At 44.8% G+C, this 18,736-nt stretch overlaps 1 protein-coding gene and 1 long non-coding RNA gene across 3 annotated transcripts in view; one reads left to right on the top strand and one right to left on the bottom strand.

Annotated features, from left to right (window-relative positions):
- The window catches only part of sh2b3 (SH2B adaptor protein 3), a 23,780-nt gene extending 9,336 nt beyond the window's left edge, over positions 1–14,444 (bottom strand). Inside the window, exons 1-2 of one of the 2 annotated variants that reach the window (XM_061278518.1) lie at positions 13,876–14,444; positions 3,893–5,020 (exon numbers count right to left, since the gene is read on the bottom strand). In XM_061278518.1, coding sequence (XP_061134502.1) covers positions 3,893–4,993 — 1,101 coding nt within the window. In that variant the 5' untranslated portion in view covers positions 4,994–5,020; positions 13,876–14,444. Of the gene's footprint in view, positions 1–3,892; positions 5,021–5,238; positions 5,552–13,875 lie in introns of those variants that run through there. The other variant, XM_061278519.1, reaches the window with a different exon arrangement.
- LOC133154096 (uncharacterized) lies at positions 2,650–4,028 on the top strand. The gene is made up of 2 exons (XR_009714429.1): positions 2,650–2,818; positions 3,865–4,028. It is a non-coding gene; the product is annotated as an uncharacterized LOC133154096 (long non-coding RNA).
- Positions 14,445–18,736: the final 4,292 nt, after the last annotated feature.

The raw sequence follows: 18,736 nt of genomic DNA, 5'->3' as shown, positions 1-18,736 counted from the left end.
AGTCAAAGTTCAGCTTCTGCCTGAGCTCATTTCAAGAGAATTCAAGCACCCCCAAAATTTTAGAGTTCTTTAAAATTTTAATATGACACTATTTTTATTAACAAGCTAAAAGATTGTAAAAAAAAACTAAAATAAACAAATAAAGAGAACACACGCACCACCAAAATGTTAGCGTGTCTTCGTGTTATTATTCCAGGTTTTTTAACAACCTAGAAAATTGCATAAATAAATAGAGAATGCAAGCACCGCCAAACTTTTAGAGTTCTTCATATTATTATTACACAATTTTTTTAACAAGCTAGAAAATTGGAAATCAATAAATTAAAAAAAATAAAGAGGGCAAATCACAAAGCTAGAAATTTGTAATAAAAAATGTTTTTCTTAAAAAATGATTTGATCCACCTGACTCCTCCCACCTCAATTAAGAAGTGACTTAGGTAACAATAGCGACCGTGAAACACAAAGGAGCCTTCTGTGAGCCCAGATTACACAAGACTCGAGCAAAGCTTGAGCTCAAGGCAACAATGCGACCCTTCCAAATCCTCCTTCTTTCCTGACTTATGGTGTCTCTCCTCAGATGCTTCCATTTGCTTTCTGCTTCAGCTGACTGGGCCCCATGTGTGGTTGTGGTATGCGAACGACACGAGGCTAATTAATGCTGCATGTTGCCATACGAGAGACAAAAGTAACACGCAGCAGCTGAACCGGGCAGTCGAGCTGATCAAAAAAACGATGCTACAAGTACAGACGCCCTTTCGTAACCTCTGCCCAGCAGCTCCCTTGAGCTTGGAAAAAGCAAACGTGAAAAAATGAGACAATGCTGACCCATAAAGCAAAATTGGAATAAAGATCGCAAAGCTTAATGCTAATACTGGAAGGGTGCAACACGTACAAATGACAAAGGACAAGTGAACAAAAAAAAAAAAGCATGAAAATAACCATGTGGGAAAGATTAGAGCGAGAAAAAAAAATGGAATAAACACACAGCCGAGATGTGATTAGGACAAAGCCTACAGGAGGTCCAGGGAAACGCACTCGGCCGTCTGTGGGAACTAAAGTGGCTTTTGGAAAGAAGAGCGACGCCACAACTTTCCTGGCAACATTGGGAACTTGTCGGCAGGCTCTTTGTGTGCGCGACCGCGTGGGATGAAAGGAACGAGCGTTCGCGCTGCAAAGAGCTGACAGATGACAATCTGGAGAAACTGCGGCCACTTCATATTTGGCACGGAACGGAATGTAAATTGTTTACAGGTTGACGACACCGAAGCTAAGGCTTGACATGTCGTTCTGGCTTCCGTCCTTTCAGCTGAAATGACAAGATTCACTTCTGCTGGGAAGCATACCGGCCCGACTGTTTTGTCATCACGCGTGCAGAAGAAAACAAAGCCTATGTACTTAAGTGAGCGTTTTGTTTTTGTGGCTGCGAAAAATAACTTTGTGATTTCAGGCAGAAATGTGGCCACTTTTGTCCAGGGGGAATCCCAATATGGAGAGAGGACACGCCACCCTTTTCGCTTTTCTCATCCCAACCGCGTTACACTCGGCTGCAAACCGATCTAGTGAGCCTTGGATCAAATCCACAAAACCAGACAGTCTGCAAAAAAAAAAAAAAAAGCAAAATGCGGGGAGGAAGTACCTGGAGAAAGATTATGCAAACATGGGGAGGACATGCAAATGGCAGACAGGCAGGCCAAACCTGAAATTCAAACTCAAGAATAATTAAAGAAAAAGAAACATTTAGTGTTTGACACACGTAATACATTCAATACGGCGTTGTTTTGACTCCAGTTTTGCATTTGGTTAATAATGTAGAAGACTTTGATGGCACAATGCCATGTTCCAATATGTGGCCTTCGATTCAGACAATGCAGAAGTGAAAGAGCCTTTGCTTTTGCCTACATTGACAAAAGCCACATTTGGAAAGGCCACATTTGCTTTTTATTGACTTTGCTTCTGAACCTCATTGTCACCGCAAGCCGTGTAATCAGACAGGCGGGATGATTACGTTTTTTGATTAATTCTTTGGACTCGTTACTGCCGCGTCACGGCTAGAACGACATTATCAGTGACCAAACAGCTTCCTCTGTCACGGATCGGAATGGAGCAGGGCGACCAAATGCAGCTTGGACCAGGGTTTATTGGAGGAACTCAAAAGACAGACTCGGCACACCGACATGACTTGACAAAACGATAACATGACTGACTGACCGAAACAGACTTGAAAACGACAGGAACCGAAAAGACATGAAGACAACATTACGACATCAAGAACCAAAAGACATCAAGACAACAGCTAAATGACCGATAGAACCGAAACTATATAAATACAAGTCAACGACACCGGACGCGCTTACGAGTGTCACATTGGTGCTCATACACTGAGTTATTTTGTTGTGGGTGAAGTTTGAACACATTTCCCTCACGAGGCTTAAATTGTGCGCGTGATAGTGAACAGCTCTCCTTCCTTTTAAGGGCATTCTCGGGGCGCTCTGCCTTGCCAAGATTCCACACGCGTGTGCACAAACACAAAGTGAGAGAACCCCGATGCGTTTGGGGGGGCCAAGTCCTGCCAGGACCTTGGCCGTGCTGCGCAAACGTACGCGCATGCGCGCGCGCGCCTCCAACTCTATCATTAAGTCGATGACTTTGAGCATGCGGTTGGGCTCGCAGCTGGCAGAGAGCTCCGAGGCTTCTAAATATAAAACGCGAGCGCACGCAAGATCTTTCTCATTGACCCGGCTTAAGTGAGCGGGCCGGGATACACGCGCGCACCCACCCGGAGGTGAGACGCGGCGGCTCTGTTTCCACGAGTGACCAAGTAAGTAAGCCACTTGGAGCCGCCTCCCAGCTGGACCGGCTTCAAATATTGCCGTGTTTTGTGATGACGTCGCTGGGAGCCAAACCCCGGCAGCTCATGCATGAGTAAAGAAAGATCAAAAGTGATGCGCTATTTCAAAGTGTGTCGTTTATTCAGCCCATAAGCTGACACACGAACGTGAGTTTGGTGTCGGGAGTCCGAGCCGAGTCACACGTGGAACACTTTGAGAGCATGTGGCTGAAGTGAGAGCCCCAAACAAACAGGAAGCAGCGTGGGAGGCGTATCGACTCGCTAGAGTGCAAGAGGACATGGATTTCTGTTTAGACTTTGAAGAAACTGAGCGTCGTACACTACCGGTGCCAAACGCGGTTACGTGTAACAATAGACTGCATGTGCGTCATACTGAGAAAACGTGAGACGCCAATCGGTGACAAGGGGGCAAATTAGTTCACGGCGCGCACACACACACGCACAATTACTTACCCGATACTATACATGTGAAATACTACATTATGATGCAATTCTAAAAAGAGCTAAAAGCTCACAAGAAGTCTAATTGGAAGCCCAAATGATTAAAGTCACAAATGCTCATTGCATCGAATCAAAAGCATTCGATTAATCGGTGGGCATATACGTGCTGGGAATGGCAATGTTAAACCATTACGTTAAACACATTTTATGATGGCGGCAGTCAGAACCTGGGAAAAGGGAAGTCTGCAAGTTCTACTGAATTCCGGTTGATACATTTCACAGATTGTTCAATATCAAGGCGCACCGAGTGGATCATCTTTACTCGGGAAAACAAACATGAGGGAACAGTGAGACGATTTGAAAATGGAAGGGGGGAAACTCCGAGACGAAAACAGCTGGATGCAGGAAATGATTTTGTGCCCCCCGGTGTGTGGTGTGTTTGCCAGTTGAGTGTGAGAGGCCGAGATGTAGTTTGCTTCGTTTGACGATAGAGTGGTGAAAACATCTACAGCTCAGCGGGCTGACCAAATGTGATGACGCTTTTTGGGGGTTTTGAACCTCTTTTACATGTACAGATGAAACGGCGAGATGTCGTGCTTGTACCTTTGGGGGATCATAAAGCTCCAACTGGTAGCCCTCGCCTTCAGCGTCCCGGATCCTCCTGACCAGCAGGCGGCAGCGCTGCCATCGCGGCAAAGAGTCTGAGATGGTGTCGTCCACCAGCAAGTACCTCAGCTGGCCCTCTTTACAGCAGCCGCTGACCTCCGACCTCCTCTGCCTCACGCTCCCGCCGCGTAACCAGCGGAAACGATCCAAGAAGTTGGAAGCTACCCCTGAGAGCGGCGACAATGCCGTGGGCGTGCTTTCAGAGTTGAGGGACAAGGAGGCTAATGTTTGCTCAGACGCCAAGGCCGCCGTGCTGCTTACGGGCCCGCTGAGGGACCGGGCGGGGTTGTTGTTGTTGGCGGACAGGTCCTGTGACGAAGGCGGACTGGGGAGGGTCCGTTTCTTAAAAAGTCGTCTGACAGACTGCCGAATCTGATTGACGGAGAAGTGCGTGACATCAGCGTGGGCCGGACCGGGCGCCAAAGAGTCGGGTGTTTGTCGAGCGTCTGTGCCAGACAGCTCCTCGTCACTACGGCTACGGAACAACAGTGACCCGCTGCCCAAGGTACGGGTCAAGCCCTTGAGCAGCACCGGGTTTCCCGAACGGGTGTTTCCCGCCGCACATCGAAGAGGCCGCTCTTGCTCCCTGCTCACCGGCTCCACTTTTGGCGACACCACGGCGAAGAGAGCGGCACCTCCGCTTTGTCGACCCGACTCCCGGTAGTCCTGCACGCCGGACAAAGCGCCGATTCGCAATCGACCTATCACGGTCTGCGATGGAACCGGAGGAACCGCCGGAGCGGCGCCCGGAGCGGCGGAACAGGCGCTCTGCTGGAGAGGCGTGCCGTCCTTGTCCACCTCGCAGCGGAAATGCTGCTGGAAGAGGTCGGTGAACTGCTTGGAAAAGGTCTCGGGCGGGAGGACGTCATGCTGGGGGCGCTCCCTGGCGAAGCTTTGGTAGTGTCCGGCGAGTTGCCGAGCTGTAGCGATAGCGTGCAGCTCGCAGAACTCCCTCCAGCCTCTCGGGAGCGCCGCCACGCCAGGGCCGCCTCCTACTGTTGCGGTGGTGCTGGCTGGATGGAATGTGTTACCATTCATTGCAGTAACCAGACCGGCTGAGAATCACTGCAAAGAAGCAAACACAGAAGGAAATAAATAGGCGGGCACGGCAGATTGAAAAAAAAGTGGGAAGGGAGAAAAAAAAAAAGAGTTACAAAACACAGAGACGTTGAAATGTAATTCGGAGCAAATTGAGATAATGCTGAGAGTAGTGCAATAACCACTTAACAAAAAGAATCCAGTCAAAGGATTTCTTTCAAATATTCGAAAGTTTGTAAAGGAACCTCCAAAGTCTGGTTTTATCTCCCGTCCATCTCAAACGTCACAAATGAAGTTACACAAGTCTCTGGATGAAAAGAAGGCCAATCTGGGCCAGCAGCTCCCCTTCTCAGTCGACAAAATCATGAGCTTGAGAGCTTGAGGAAATCTTCTGTCCACTAAGGAAGTGAATGACTTAAAGAGCAAAAATGAGAAGGAGTGGAAGCAATTACAACGATTACATCTGCTCCAAATTCCCGCCGTGACGATCGCAGAAGCTCAAGTAATGTGAAATGAACGAGCACGGCAATAAGTCATTGAGACGGACACTGAATGAGGGCTGACTAAAGAAGCATGGTTGGAAAATTTCTCAATCAACCACACTGCTGGCCGGCTACACCATCTGTGCGCTCGCTCGCTCGGGTAACGACAACACGTGACCGACCCGTTTGAAGATGCAACTCCTCCGACGCACACGCGAGCACCTTTTGCTTTCAAACAAAGTGTGCCCGTGTGAAAGTAAAAAGCACAAATGGCGCCCAACATGCAGCTCTTGGTATAATTAGAAAGCCATGGCGTGGTGGTTTCATGAATCAACCATTTATGTCAACAAAGAAACTGTTTGTAGTCAGTCTTTCGAAAGGAAATCCAGATCTTGTCCACCATGCTTTTGTCCACCAGTGAGAACAAATACATATATGCGTAAATATCCAGTAGTGGAAGCTCAGTCTGCCAGGGATCCAACATAATAAAACAAATTACAATTCATATTCTATCTGCAATTCATGAAAGGATTTTAAGATATGAAAACATATTTTGTGCCTGCTCACTAGAACCTAAAATACATACCAGCTTCCTCCCGTGCAGCAGGTGAAGGGTCTTTTCTACAAACAGGAAGCATGGCTGGATGTGTGTGTATTCGTGAATATGTTTTAAAAAAAAATTAAAAATAAAACGCATGCATATGCGTGGAGGTGGCGGGGACGCTCAGTTGACCAACAGATCACAGAAAGCCACAAGAAATAGAAGGTGCGTGTGTGTGTGTGTGTGTGTGTGTGCGCGCGTCTTTGTGTTCAGCAAAATATGCTCCAACATGACAAATTATCTCCCGAGCAAATCTCTGCACATGTCCCCAGTGACGCCACTTGACGGCGGCCGCTTCTGCGCCGAGCTTACATCACACTTGCTTATTTGGCCGCAAAACTGAACACAGTGGTGTGAGCGAACCCAAAAAAAAGTTGGCCAAATGAAATATTGCGTCATTACAGTTCCTAGAGGAGTCCTGTCACGGCGACCGATCCCCCCTTGCTGTACTCTACAGAGCATGCTCAGTGCGTGCTCCCTTTGCGCCCCTGCAGCTGGCCCCCCTAGACGGCTCTTTCTATCTCCATGGCCAGCCCAGCGATGACTCAGCAATGAATGACTCAATATGCGCACACACTTCCTCTCGCTGTTTCCCTCGAGGGGGGGGGGTTGTAGGTGACCTTAGACCGCCACTGTTCCCATGGCCATCCTCATCACCAGGTCCTCCTCTTCCGTGCATCCCCAGTTGACATCCGGGCACCTAATCCAAGCTTGTGGGGGAAAGGTACATTTTTGTACAAACTAATGCGTGAGTGCCAACCACCACAAAATTGGTCCATTAAGTCCATTCTTTGCTTAAAAGCAAAACATCCCCCATCAGTCACCGAGCAGGTCTCGAGAAAGACGGATGAACAATCGCTTCATCTTCAAATCAGAAACAGGCAGCGAGGACTTTATTGGACATACTCACGTGTCAAACAGCTGCTGGCTTAAATTGTTTTCCAGGAAAGCAGCTTGCAACAAGTATTTCTCAGAGAGTCTCGTGCCGCTAATAGAAGAACGTTTGACATGTTAAAAAAATGAACTTGCGCGAACCGAGACTTGAAACGTGAACCGAGCTCATCATCAAAATGATGACGAGCCGGTTGACCGACTATGTGACTCACTGGGTTGATTTTGGGCACGCTACAGACCTCAGCGCATCCTGGCCGGTTCCTAACCGATGTACTGCTCATTGGTACTGTACATTGGACAATTAGGTTACTTTTTGCCAAGTGGTTTATGAGAAAAGCGACTTCGTTTCAACTGGACAAATCATCAAACGTAATGGCAACTCGATTATCACTAAACTATGACTGGGGAACTTCCAGTTTTCTCTAAGCAACACTGGCGTGCCATTGATAAAATTGAATTTGAGAAAAGTTCAAAATCTCAAAAGTGATGGGACTTAATACACAGCGGAATAGGCACATTTCTAATATTAGCACAGAGAAGGTTACATAATAAATGTAACAGCGTAAAGGGCAAATGAATTAAAGCTTCGACTTGCTCCATTTTCAAAATGACAAGGACTTGTTGTACTCCTACAACACTCGGGCTGTAGTCCTCATGACCAGTTTTTGTCTTGAGATAAGTCTCAGAAAAACTTCAGGAAAATACTAACTGATTGCCTTCCACTTTTGCCGACAATGACGATGCACTTTCTCCTGGCTCATAAATAACGCACTTGACCACAATTTGGCACTGAGAGTGTCATCAGTTCCTGCCCCGTCAGCGGCACCAAAATATTTTGTGGTGTGGTCGTCTGATATTGCAATTCTACATATGTTATCTAACGAGCCTTAAAATGGTCTTTGTTCTTGACCCACAAGACCAACATATTTCTTCAGTCCGGAATTGCCTTCGGGAACAATAAAAGCAGTTACCCAATCGACAATGTAGCTTTTATTTTTCCAATATCTTGTTTTTGTTTTGTTATCTCATATGCAGGGTGGCACAAATTAGCGGGGCCGGAAAGTTTTTTTTTTTTTGTCCTTCTATGCATCTTCAAATATCCAAAGTTCCTCTTACAATCAATGACAAACAGCTTGTGGTCTAATAGGACTGCATGAAATGAATTGATCAGACACATCAAACGTGGTTTCCCCCGAAAACGTGGACCAACCCAAAAAAACAAAAAAATCAAAGCAACATGTGTGTCTGGGATGAAAAACAGATTTTGTTACCACCTTTGAATTTTCATTGTGTGAGTCACAGAGTGAATCAGTGTGGGTTACACTTGCAAAGCGTAGCGAGTGTGTGGCCACGAGGTTATTAGAAGAAAAAAAAAGGGGGGAATAAAACAAGAAAGCCAAACGGAGAAAAGTTAAGACGAGAGCCATTGAAGGATGAGTGAATAATAAGGGTGAGATCAGAAAGTGTGAACATCACAGGTTTGGGTCCAGGTGGTGGAGTCAGACTGAGTCAGACTGGATCTTAACTCGGTGCGGGCTGCAATCACAGCGACAGGAAGCTACCGGGAGCCCTGCCCTGGCAAGCGCCGACTGCTACGTAAAGCCAATGTACATATCCTTGTGATGACATCATGGGCGCTGACTGATTGATGGCGCTCCAGTTGAGTGACACTCCATAAGGCCTGGGCTTTTCCGGAAGCTATTGTAATTGCACTGAGGATCCACTCGGTATTTTCTTCCATTTTTCCACATCCTGTTCTGTCCACAAAGTGCAATTTAAAGAGCGATGAAAAATAGCAATGACGACAGAAATACGATGAGTCATGTGTTCAATGGTAGAGATCTTGCTGTGATGGAGGGCTTGACGGATAGCTCATCCATTTCAACACCCGCCAAATGGTCCTTTAACAATACTGTGGCTTGTCGAGGTAAGGAACGAGCACGAGTTCACCTGATAAGCAAGCAGGAAGGTGTTTGGTGGAAAGGTTAGACAACTCTTATTCATTTTTTTTTAAATAAAAATGCAATTTAGGATTTTTTTTTTTGGACTACCAGATTATAAGGCGCAGTTTCAATAATCAGGTCAATTTTCAGGATCGGGATTTGAGCTTGAATTCATATCATATTGAGCAAGTTTGTAAAGCTGAGAGGATGTAGGTGGATAAACCGGACTGCCAACCAATAAGTGTTTCGTATTTATTTATTAAAGGCAAAAAGCAGGCCGCTTCACGTTATCCAAAACCCCAGTTAGGAAGAACTGACACCATGTGACCTTTTTCAGTTAACGTTGGCTTCAAATGTTCTAATCGAGCACGACAAGTTGCTGCGAAAGGCCAGCGGGAAGCACCGCTGTGCAAAAGTGCACGACTCCTCGATGCCGAGCAAACGACACGAGGGATGACGGGACGGGACGAGACGGGCCTCGGCTTCCCTCTGTGCTTGCGTCAAGAGAAAGGCGAGATCGCGCTTCGACGCGCTCGTATGCACAAACATGCGCACGCGCGCCTGCTTGCATAATTGAAGGACATTTTGCAAAGGAGGAAGCGACACTGAAACATGAGATAACCTTAGTCTTACTTCCCACAGCCTGAGCGGAGCATCAGCTGATTAGTGGTGAAACAAGCGGGAGGCCTTGAGCGACTCTGCAAAACAGCCCGGTGGAAGTTTTTTTTTTTTTTCTCTCTCCGAAATTCTTCAGAATTCAACTCTGTTGAAGTATCAACACTGAGCGGCCACGCAACCTTAAGCCACCCCTGCCCCTTGCCTTACATTTGGCATTTACAAACTACTGTATCCTATGAGCAATACGTTCAATATTTTATTTTCCCCTCCCGAGAAAAGCATGCACAAATGCAAGGTGGTAATCACTCGGAAAGTCAGCAAAAGTTTTTTTTTTTTTGCTTTGGAGCTCAATTCTCCAACTGGGTTGTGCGTTCCCACAACAATGCGCGTTCCTCGGCGGCACAATGCGACTATTCTTAAGACGCACGGAAATAAAGCTGTACTGCTCGCGGGGCCATTTCCTGTGGTCTGGGAACTCGGAGGCGCGCTGGGGAAAACTGAAAAGCAACGTCTCAAAGTATGAGGAATACAACAACAGACTCAGAGCGGACGAGACATGACCACGAAAGGGACGGAGACAAACGTAGCAAACAATCACAAACTCCCTTTACGTAGGATGAATTCAAAAATGTCAATTAAAGCCCCGCAGTCCATCGTTATCGTCATTTTGAGGAATTAATAAAGCACAGGGATCTAACGACTGAGATGAGCAGAGGCATCTTGGAAGGATGCACACGTGATTGTGGTGGTGGTGTGTGTGTGTGTGTGGGGGGGGTTTGGGAACGGGCCCAGTGGCAAGCATCAGGGCTTGCAGACACTACAGAAGATTGTTGGCGATACACGACAAAGCACAAAGCGATCCTTATTAGCATCTCCATGAGCAAACATACAAGCCTCTGTTACACTGCCAGTAAAAGCAGCAGCAGCTAGCGCTCTTCTCGCTGTTTCGGCACCAACACGGAACAGGGGGATGAAGCTGACCTCGCCATTTCCACCTTCTCAAGTCGTATCAGAGGCGGTGTGATGTCACTATCAGATTACGGGATGCTGTGTTGCAGAAATTGCCTACTTGGTGGGGAATATGGATCAACAAAGTTGGTTTGGTTGGGAAAATAGACAAATGCTTTGAGAAGCCTCCATACCTTTTTAGATCATGACAAAACTCAGCCAGATTTAATACGGAGAAAAATAAATGGTCAAAGTCCAACAACCTTGCTCTTATATTGGCATAACAAACACAAACGGCTTTGTTCAAAATAGTTCTCACTTCTCAGGTTAATTTTCTACAGACTGGCTGTAGGATTATAAACATGTATATATATATTTTTTAAAACAGCACTATAGATAATATTTCTACAAGTCAAATATTTATGGTCAGTTCTTATCACAAGTCGCATTCTCAAGTGCACTGTGCATACAGTCGAAACAATGGACGAGGTTGAATGCAGCTGCACAGACTTGAAAGTAAAAAAAAAAAAAAAACTGTCCAAGAACATGAAGCGCAACTTATCGTTGGAATCTTTAAACACACGCTTGTTTGCAGGAGATCTGAAAGCGACTTTCCATCATTCACATCCGAGCCAAGAGGAATTCACACCATAAAAACACGCCTCAAAGATTCCACCCCGGGAATACGAAGCCGTCGCTCACTCTTACAGAGTGACTCATTCCGAAGTGTGACTACTTAATTCAAACTGTGAAGACGCTTAACAGACATGAAATACCGGCGTGGAACTCGGAGAGGAATTAGCGCGTGTGTCTCGTCTGAATTCCTGGAATTCTAATTGGAGATGATCGTTTTTTGTTGTTGCACCTACTAACCACCAAAACGAATGAGCCGATTAATCGACTTCAAGATAGTGACGGCAAAATTCATTTCCTATCGGATAAATGAATTGTTCTACCTCACAGGTTCCGCTGTTTTCAAGGACCTTGTTTGACTGAATGGGTTAAGTGGTGGCTCTTACTGAGACAGCCAGAATTTAGCTCGCAGTAAATCCATGCCAAAGAATATGTCAAGATGTACCCATGACGCCTGGCGAAGCGTCTTGTGACTAATCGGCAAACAATCAGGGCGTGTTTGTCTGACCGCATCCCCGCGCCAGAACCAACCTCAGCACCGACAAGCAGCCACACGTACCCCCAACCCACCTAGACACTCCTCCCATCAACCGTCCATCCCCTGCACAACTCCAACTAAACTGGACCTGTAATCAACATTTTTTTTTTCCCCCAACATTCACGTCGGAGTAAAGACACCCAAAGTGCAAACGCTCTCTAATTATGGCTGCTTTGAAGACGACACTTCTGTGTTGTCCTCAAAACAAACCTGAGCACAATCTGGGAATTTTTTTTTTTAGATTATTTTGCACTAAAGAAAAAAAAAAACCTCCACAACACACAACTCTAAACACTGTGGCAGCTCCCAGACAAAAAGCAGAACCTGTAAATTCGAACACTAAGCGTTCCACGATGCTCATGGGCGATGATGGCTTGAACTTCAAATTGCACCACTTTTCTGCTGCACAAAGTTTCTTTCTCTTCTATATTTCCGCCTTAATTTGGTTTTTCCTTTTTAAATTCCCATTCCGATCTATCAGGCAGTTATCTCCCTCTGTGCCCCCCCCCCCCCCCCCCCCCAATCCGTCACCTCCCTCTCTTTCCCGCAGCTTGTCGGTTCTCACTCGTGGCGGAGTTCTTGGAAACCCAGAGAAGAGAGGAAGAGACGCCGGCCGATAGCGGCGAGGCGTGAGGCCGCGGTCACGTGGACTGATCTGCCAGCGACGGCGGACATCCGGTTTCTTCTCGAAAAATTAAGCACAACCTCCATGTTGCACATTGTGTATGGCTTAATGCGGAAACAAACGCAGTTCATCTCTGACTCCCTGCTTCTCAATTTTTTTACACCAACCAACACTTCAAAATGCCTTTCAAATATATGGTATATAATAATATAATAACATCAGACAGAGGTTTTTAGCAATAAATAACATTGTAAGCCAGGCAGCACGGTGATGCACTGGTTAGCACGTCTGCCTCACAGTTCAGAGCGTGCAAGTTCGATTCCACCTCCGGCCCTCCCTGTGTGGAGTTTGCATGTTCTCCCCATGCCTGCGTGGGTTTTCTCCGAGTGCTTGTTCGTCTCTGTGTGCCCTGCGATTGGCTGGCAACCGGTTCAGGGTGTCCCCTGCCTACTGCCCGATGACTGCTGGGATAGGCTCCAGCATGCCCGCGACGACCATGGGGACAAAACGGTCCAGCAAATAGATGGATGGATCATTGTATGCTGCTGTAAGTTCACGCACAGTTTGAACACTGCACTATAATATGGGAAAATGAAGAACTGCTCTTAAATGATAATTCATATGAAATGTAATTTTAAAAAAAAAAAAAACTATTGGATAAAAAAAAATTAACCTAAGTAAATAAGTAGTCAAGATTAAATGCAAACATGTTGCCCTTTAAAGTTAAATACAACTGAGATCATAGGCTTATTAAGTAACATATTAGCTTCGATTAACACCTGTTGCGTATTCTTTTGTCCATCCAACCTTTATGCTGCTTATCCTGACCAGGGAACAAATAATCTGGAGAAGGTCCCAGTTGATTTTGGACATGGGGCGCATCACCTTTTGGACTTTTCAGTCGCAACCCATGTCGTCAAACAGCCATTCACAATCAGTATTATGGGCAATTTATTGTCGCCTAGTGATTTTTGAACATTTAAAAATGTCCTTCCGAAAAGTACATTTAATATGATTACTAAACATTAAACCCTACGCAGTAAGGCTGTACCTGACATTCGAACCCCTAACCTCAGAACGGTGAGGCACAGGCATTAAACCCAGCTTGGCAACTAAACTGGTAATAAGAAAGGTATGCATACAATTTCTACGACTCCCTAAGACGTTAGGATCTATTTGATGATAAGTATGTCAATACTTATCTCTCTGTTTGTACATATACAAAGATGTGCAGGAAAGATGGGCTAGCGTGGTGCCATGCTGCGTCATTGCCATGGTGACCACAGCCAGACTTACGTCAATTTTTCAATGACAGCGTCACAACAACGTGGACTTTTTCCAACTTCTCTTAAAAATACATACAATCACACACATGCGGCAAGTTTATGCACGCTGAGCACTTCACTGCCAGAAAACTTCCTAGTCGCCTTTTAAATACCACTCTAGAGCAGTTTCAAAATAAAAAGGACAAATAAGTGCAGTGTTAAGAACGTCAACGCATTCCTGGGGAGTCGTCGTTTGGGGACAGTGTGCCATGTGGCCATAAGACAGCAAGTTGTTGAAGTATTACAATGTAAATAAGTAGAGTTACAGTACTCACGTTCTCCGTTATCTCGGACGGGCACCCACCGCTGCACGACGACAACACAACAGTTTGGACTTCGCATAACGGAAATGTGTCGAAAAGGCATCCAAAAGTTGGCCACTAAAGTGGCGTCGGCGGGAAGAACCAAAAAGAAAAAGAAAAAATAGAGCAAGAGTCGACCTCAGCGGGAAGAAGTGCACAAAATGGTCTCTTTGGCTTCCATCGTGACTTGACGCGACAATGTCTCTGACTTAAAAGAAGAGAGAGAAGAAAAACTTTGAGGCACGAACTTGACGCGGAAAAAAAAAAGTGGGGACCCTCGTTTCCGCTCAGTGGGAAAAAAAAAGAAGATATACCGCTACGTCAAGTTAGAAATACTTCACAGCTTTTCCGGTTTCTGCTTGAGCCAAAAATAAAAGCTTCACATGCCAGTTTAAAGAGACCTACTATCTTGGTCATAATTTGTACAGTATTAAGCTTTACACGATCAGGATTTGGGAGCCGATCATCGATTATCAATTTAAATAAAAGACAAACAATCAATGATCTGATCACTAGCTTGATTTATCTATCTACTTGGTCCATTGGTTCCATGCGCACATGAATTGTCCCACAGCTTGTATCACGGGGATCTTTTTTTTTTTTTTTTTAACTGCTCCAGATGTAAATTCCTCCCACAAATTTGCTTTTCATCTCATTCACTCCACACGGGGCAAATAGGCATGACCTGAGGCTGCAGGGTCTCATGACAAGCAACAGCTCGCTTCCTGTGCGGCGCAGTCAAACATGCTATTGTCTGACACTATTATGTCTCTCGATAGGATAAGACAGGAATTCTAATCGAGTTCGACAGGGCTAAAGAGACTCATTTGTTGTGCATGAGCGCAGCTTCCATTTCACTCAGCGTGTGTTTTACTTGGTGAAAAGCCAAGGCCTAACCCTAACCCCAGGGTTTAAGTTGCTTAAAGGTTTATAACTACATCAACATTGATGCTAGTGTTTTTACTTGCGCGCTAGCATGAAGCAAGCAGACTTATATAAGATACCGTTTTTTTCCATGTATAATGCGCCTCCATGTATAATACGCACTCTAGAAATGGCATGTTGATGCTGGGAAAAAGCCTGTGCCCATGTATAATACGCACCCAAATTTTGACTCCTACTTAAGTCCGTAAACGTAAAATTATTTCAGAAAAAAGATCATCTTTGGGAACAACCGGATGTTATTCTGCCGGTCAGTATCACTGCGCTAGCAAACTCGATAGCGAAGAAATGTTTTGGATTTGTGTAGGGTACATTGTGACAGCAAACGAGCAGGTGATCGAGCAAGCGTCTGATACGAGAGCATTGTGTTCGTATGGAGTATGTTTGAAGTGAACAGCAGAGAAGAAAGCGCATCTGTAATGGCGGCCTCCATATCATATCCGGATTAAAAAAAAAAAAATTGTACCCATGTATAATGCGCACCCCAGATTTTAGAACAATAAATTAGTTAAATTTTGCGCAGTATACATGGAAAAAAACGGTAAAGTTATTATACTTTGTTTGGATAAATCGTACACAGCGTTCATGTTTATGAGAAAGCTCAACCGGGAGAGGCAATCAACAGCTTGAAGCAAAAAGATTTCTTCTTTTTTTGAAGGATTGTTTCTTACCTGCCAAAGTACATTCCAATTGATTGATGGGTGAGCGTTGTCTTCAGGCACACTTTTATTTTGATGTATGAGACAGGAACTACTTTCTATTTGGCCGTATGGTCATACAAGTAATTTCTCATAACACTTTCCAGGGCTACAAAGACAGCTCACAGAGCATTAGTATTTATAGTACATACCATTAATAACACAGGCATGATTTACTGCCTGTCCACACGTAGGATTGTATTTCTTTCTTTCACTTGTATGTCTTATCTTCTTAACTGTTGAGTTATTTGTGCTCACATATTATTATTATATATGTCATTTGTTCAGTGTCTTATGCCGTATTATGTTAACTCGTGATATCCAAACATTGCATGAGATTTTGGGACATTGTAATGTTGATGATGTGTTGAAATTGCCAAGTGTGGTAAAGGGTATGAAAATTACCGGTAAAACAAGAGGAGATTGTAATGTCTGCGCAGAAGGAAAATTCATAAACACAAGAAATAAGAAATCAGTTGAAAAAGCGAATGGCCCTCTTGAGCTGGTACACGCTGACTTGTCAGGTCCCAACTAGTCGAGATGGTTATAGGTATGCCATGTCATTCACAGATGACTTTTCAGGAGCTGTGTCTGTCTATGTCCTCAAAAGCAAAAGTGATGTATTACTGGCAACCGAAAATTTCCTCGCTGACAGCGACCCGTATGGTAATGTCAAACGTATGCGGTCAGATAATGCACGGAGTACACCAGTCTATAAAAAAAGAAATAACAGTTGAATAAATAATGCACCTTTTGAAGGCAAAGGTGACATTTTCTTTCATTTTCACTGCAGGTCACAATGGGGACACAGTGTCATTTTTGTGGACGATCGTTATTCAAGAACAGAAGCAGAAAACAAAAATCCACGGATGGATCGATAAGCCTTTCAACAAGAGGGCGCAGACACACAAACGGCCACGGCGCTTGTTACCTATGTTACACCTGCGTGAAGCTGGCCCCCTACCCCACGCAACGTTGAAGGAAAACAGTTTCTTTCGTTTGTGCCGTAAAAAAAATTCGTTTGTGCTGCAACGGAATTTTTAAGTTTTGAGACTTTATTTTATAGGTCATCCAGAGTCCACCCAGCGCCCCATCTGCTCCAAATGAACCCAAAATGGCTACCGCTCGTTTGTGCTCCAAACCCCTTTGTACGTTTTCGTAGCTATTACGATCGTGACGTCGACCCTCCCCCCCCCCCATTTACTGCCAAATGGATCCAAAATGGTGCCGTTCGTTTGTGCTGGTTTGTGTCGTAAAAATGTTCGTTTGAGCTGCTACGGTTTTGTAGCTATTACACACTTAATTTCTAGCGATGACGTCACCGCATCGCGTCGCCTATTTCAAGCTCCTGGAATGCCACTGACGCAGGACGAACTTTAGCTAAATATGTTGCTTGAAATCTTCTACCTTGAAACTAGATCAAGCCCAAAATAAGCACCAAGAAGGACATTTCTTAGAAGCGTTCCCGTTTTGTTGCAAGTTATAAAGTCGAGAGCAGGTGAGCATCCAAAACTTGTATGTGTAAAGAAGCAAAATGTCGCCATCTGTCAGTGGCTCAAGTCCACTGCATTAAGGATCCGTTGTCATTTGACACTGTTTATTGGCAACCACAGAGGCTGTAAAAAAGAACGTCCTTTATACTATATTGTGTGCTTATAATATTTATAGTATTGTTTCCTGCAATTAAATCTTTAAGATGTGACCATTTGTTATTTCTGCTTGCGTATGCTAAATGTAGGTTTTGAGTTAGTTTGCTTCCCTTGTATTATATGACGTGTGAAGGTTTGTCCATTCCTAGGATTACCACTGGTGGTCTGTACAATCAAAAGCTTTCCAAAGCAAAAAAAAAAAAAAAAGAGGTACCACAGTGAGCATAAAAAAAAAAAAACCAGATGTATTTTATGTAGCCTATTTCCAATTTGGGTCAGTTCGGTTCAGTGCTTCAAAAGTGCAGTGCACATTTTTGCATGAAACAGTCAGGCGTCATGATGCCATCAATTTGTTTCCATGGTTGTCATCTTGTCACTTTTTTTTTTTACCTGGTGGAATTTTGATATCTAATGCTTGATTTGTGCAGTACATTAGGCGCAGGCTTTAGTGCCATCTCCGGCCATCTTGTGTGGGGTTTGCATTTTTTTTCAAAGTCTGCTTTATTGTCAATTTCTTCACATGCCAAGACACACAAAGAAATCGAAATAACGTTCCCACTATCTCACGCTGACAAGACATAGTACACAAAATACATACAAGTAAACAACACACACAAAAAAACAAAAACAAGAAGGCACAAACAATGAATAAATAAGAGTGATGAATAAATAATAAATAAACAAATAACACAAATAAGAGGAGCAAAAATGGAGCAAGTGTGCATACAGCAGACAGTCAGAATATAGCGCAAAAGTACAGGACGCTACGCAGAAGGGGGGACAGAGTTCAGGACCCTAACAGCCTGGAGAATGAAGCTGTTGATGAGTCTGGTGGTGCGGGAGCGCAGGCTCCTGTACCTCTTCCTAGAGGGCAGAAGATCGAACAAAGAGTGAGCGGGGTGACGCACATCACTCACAATCGTGGTCGCCTTGCGGGTGAGATGGGAGGCGTAAATGTCCTTCAGGGAGGGGAGTGAAGCACCAATAATCTTACCAGCCGTGTTCACTATGCGCTGCAGGGCCTTCATGTTCTATTCAGTGCAGCATGTTTGCATGTGTAGGTTTACTACCACGTTGTAAAAGCATCCATTATAGGCCGATTGACCGCTCCGGTCCTGCCACTGCCTGGCACCCAGTTCAGGATGTGCCCCCAGCTGGAATAGGCTAGCCGCGATCCTCCTGAGGATACGCACTTCAGGACAATGGATGGATATCATGACGTGGAAAGCAAGAGTACATCCTTTTTTACAAATTGTTACAGAGCAATGCAAAAATGCACCAAAATGGCGTCATGAGGAGGTCTGACTAATACTCGTACATCGGGAGTAGTAAATTATGATCAAATTGACGAGAGTATAAAATTTCCCTGTCCAGAAATCAGTAAACTATTAAATGAGTTAACAGGTGACACACCAATTGCCTTTATTATTTTATTGTTTTTTTTGGGGGGGGGGGGGGGGGCAAGGGGGCTCAAATAAACATGGTAAAACAACAGATGTAATAATAATAATAATGCATGGTAAATTTAACAATAAGTAAATGAAA

The sequence above is a fragment of the Syngnathus typhle genome, linkage group LG5, assembly GCF_033458585.1.
Source record: "Syngnathus typhle isolate RoL2023-S1 ecotype Sweden linkage group LG5, RoL_Styp_1.0, whole genome shotgun sequence".
NCBI classification, from domain to species: Eukaryota; Metazoa; Chordata; class Actinopteri; order Syngnathiformes; family Syngnathidae; genus Syngnathus; species Syngnathus typhle.
This window is presented reverse-complemented; position numbering and strand designations above follow the sequence as displayed.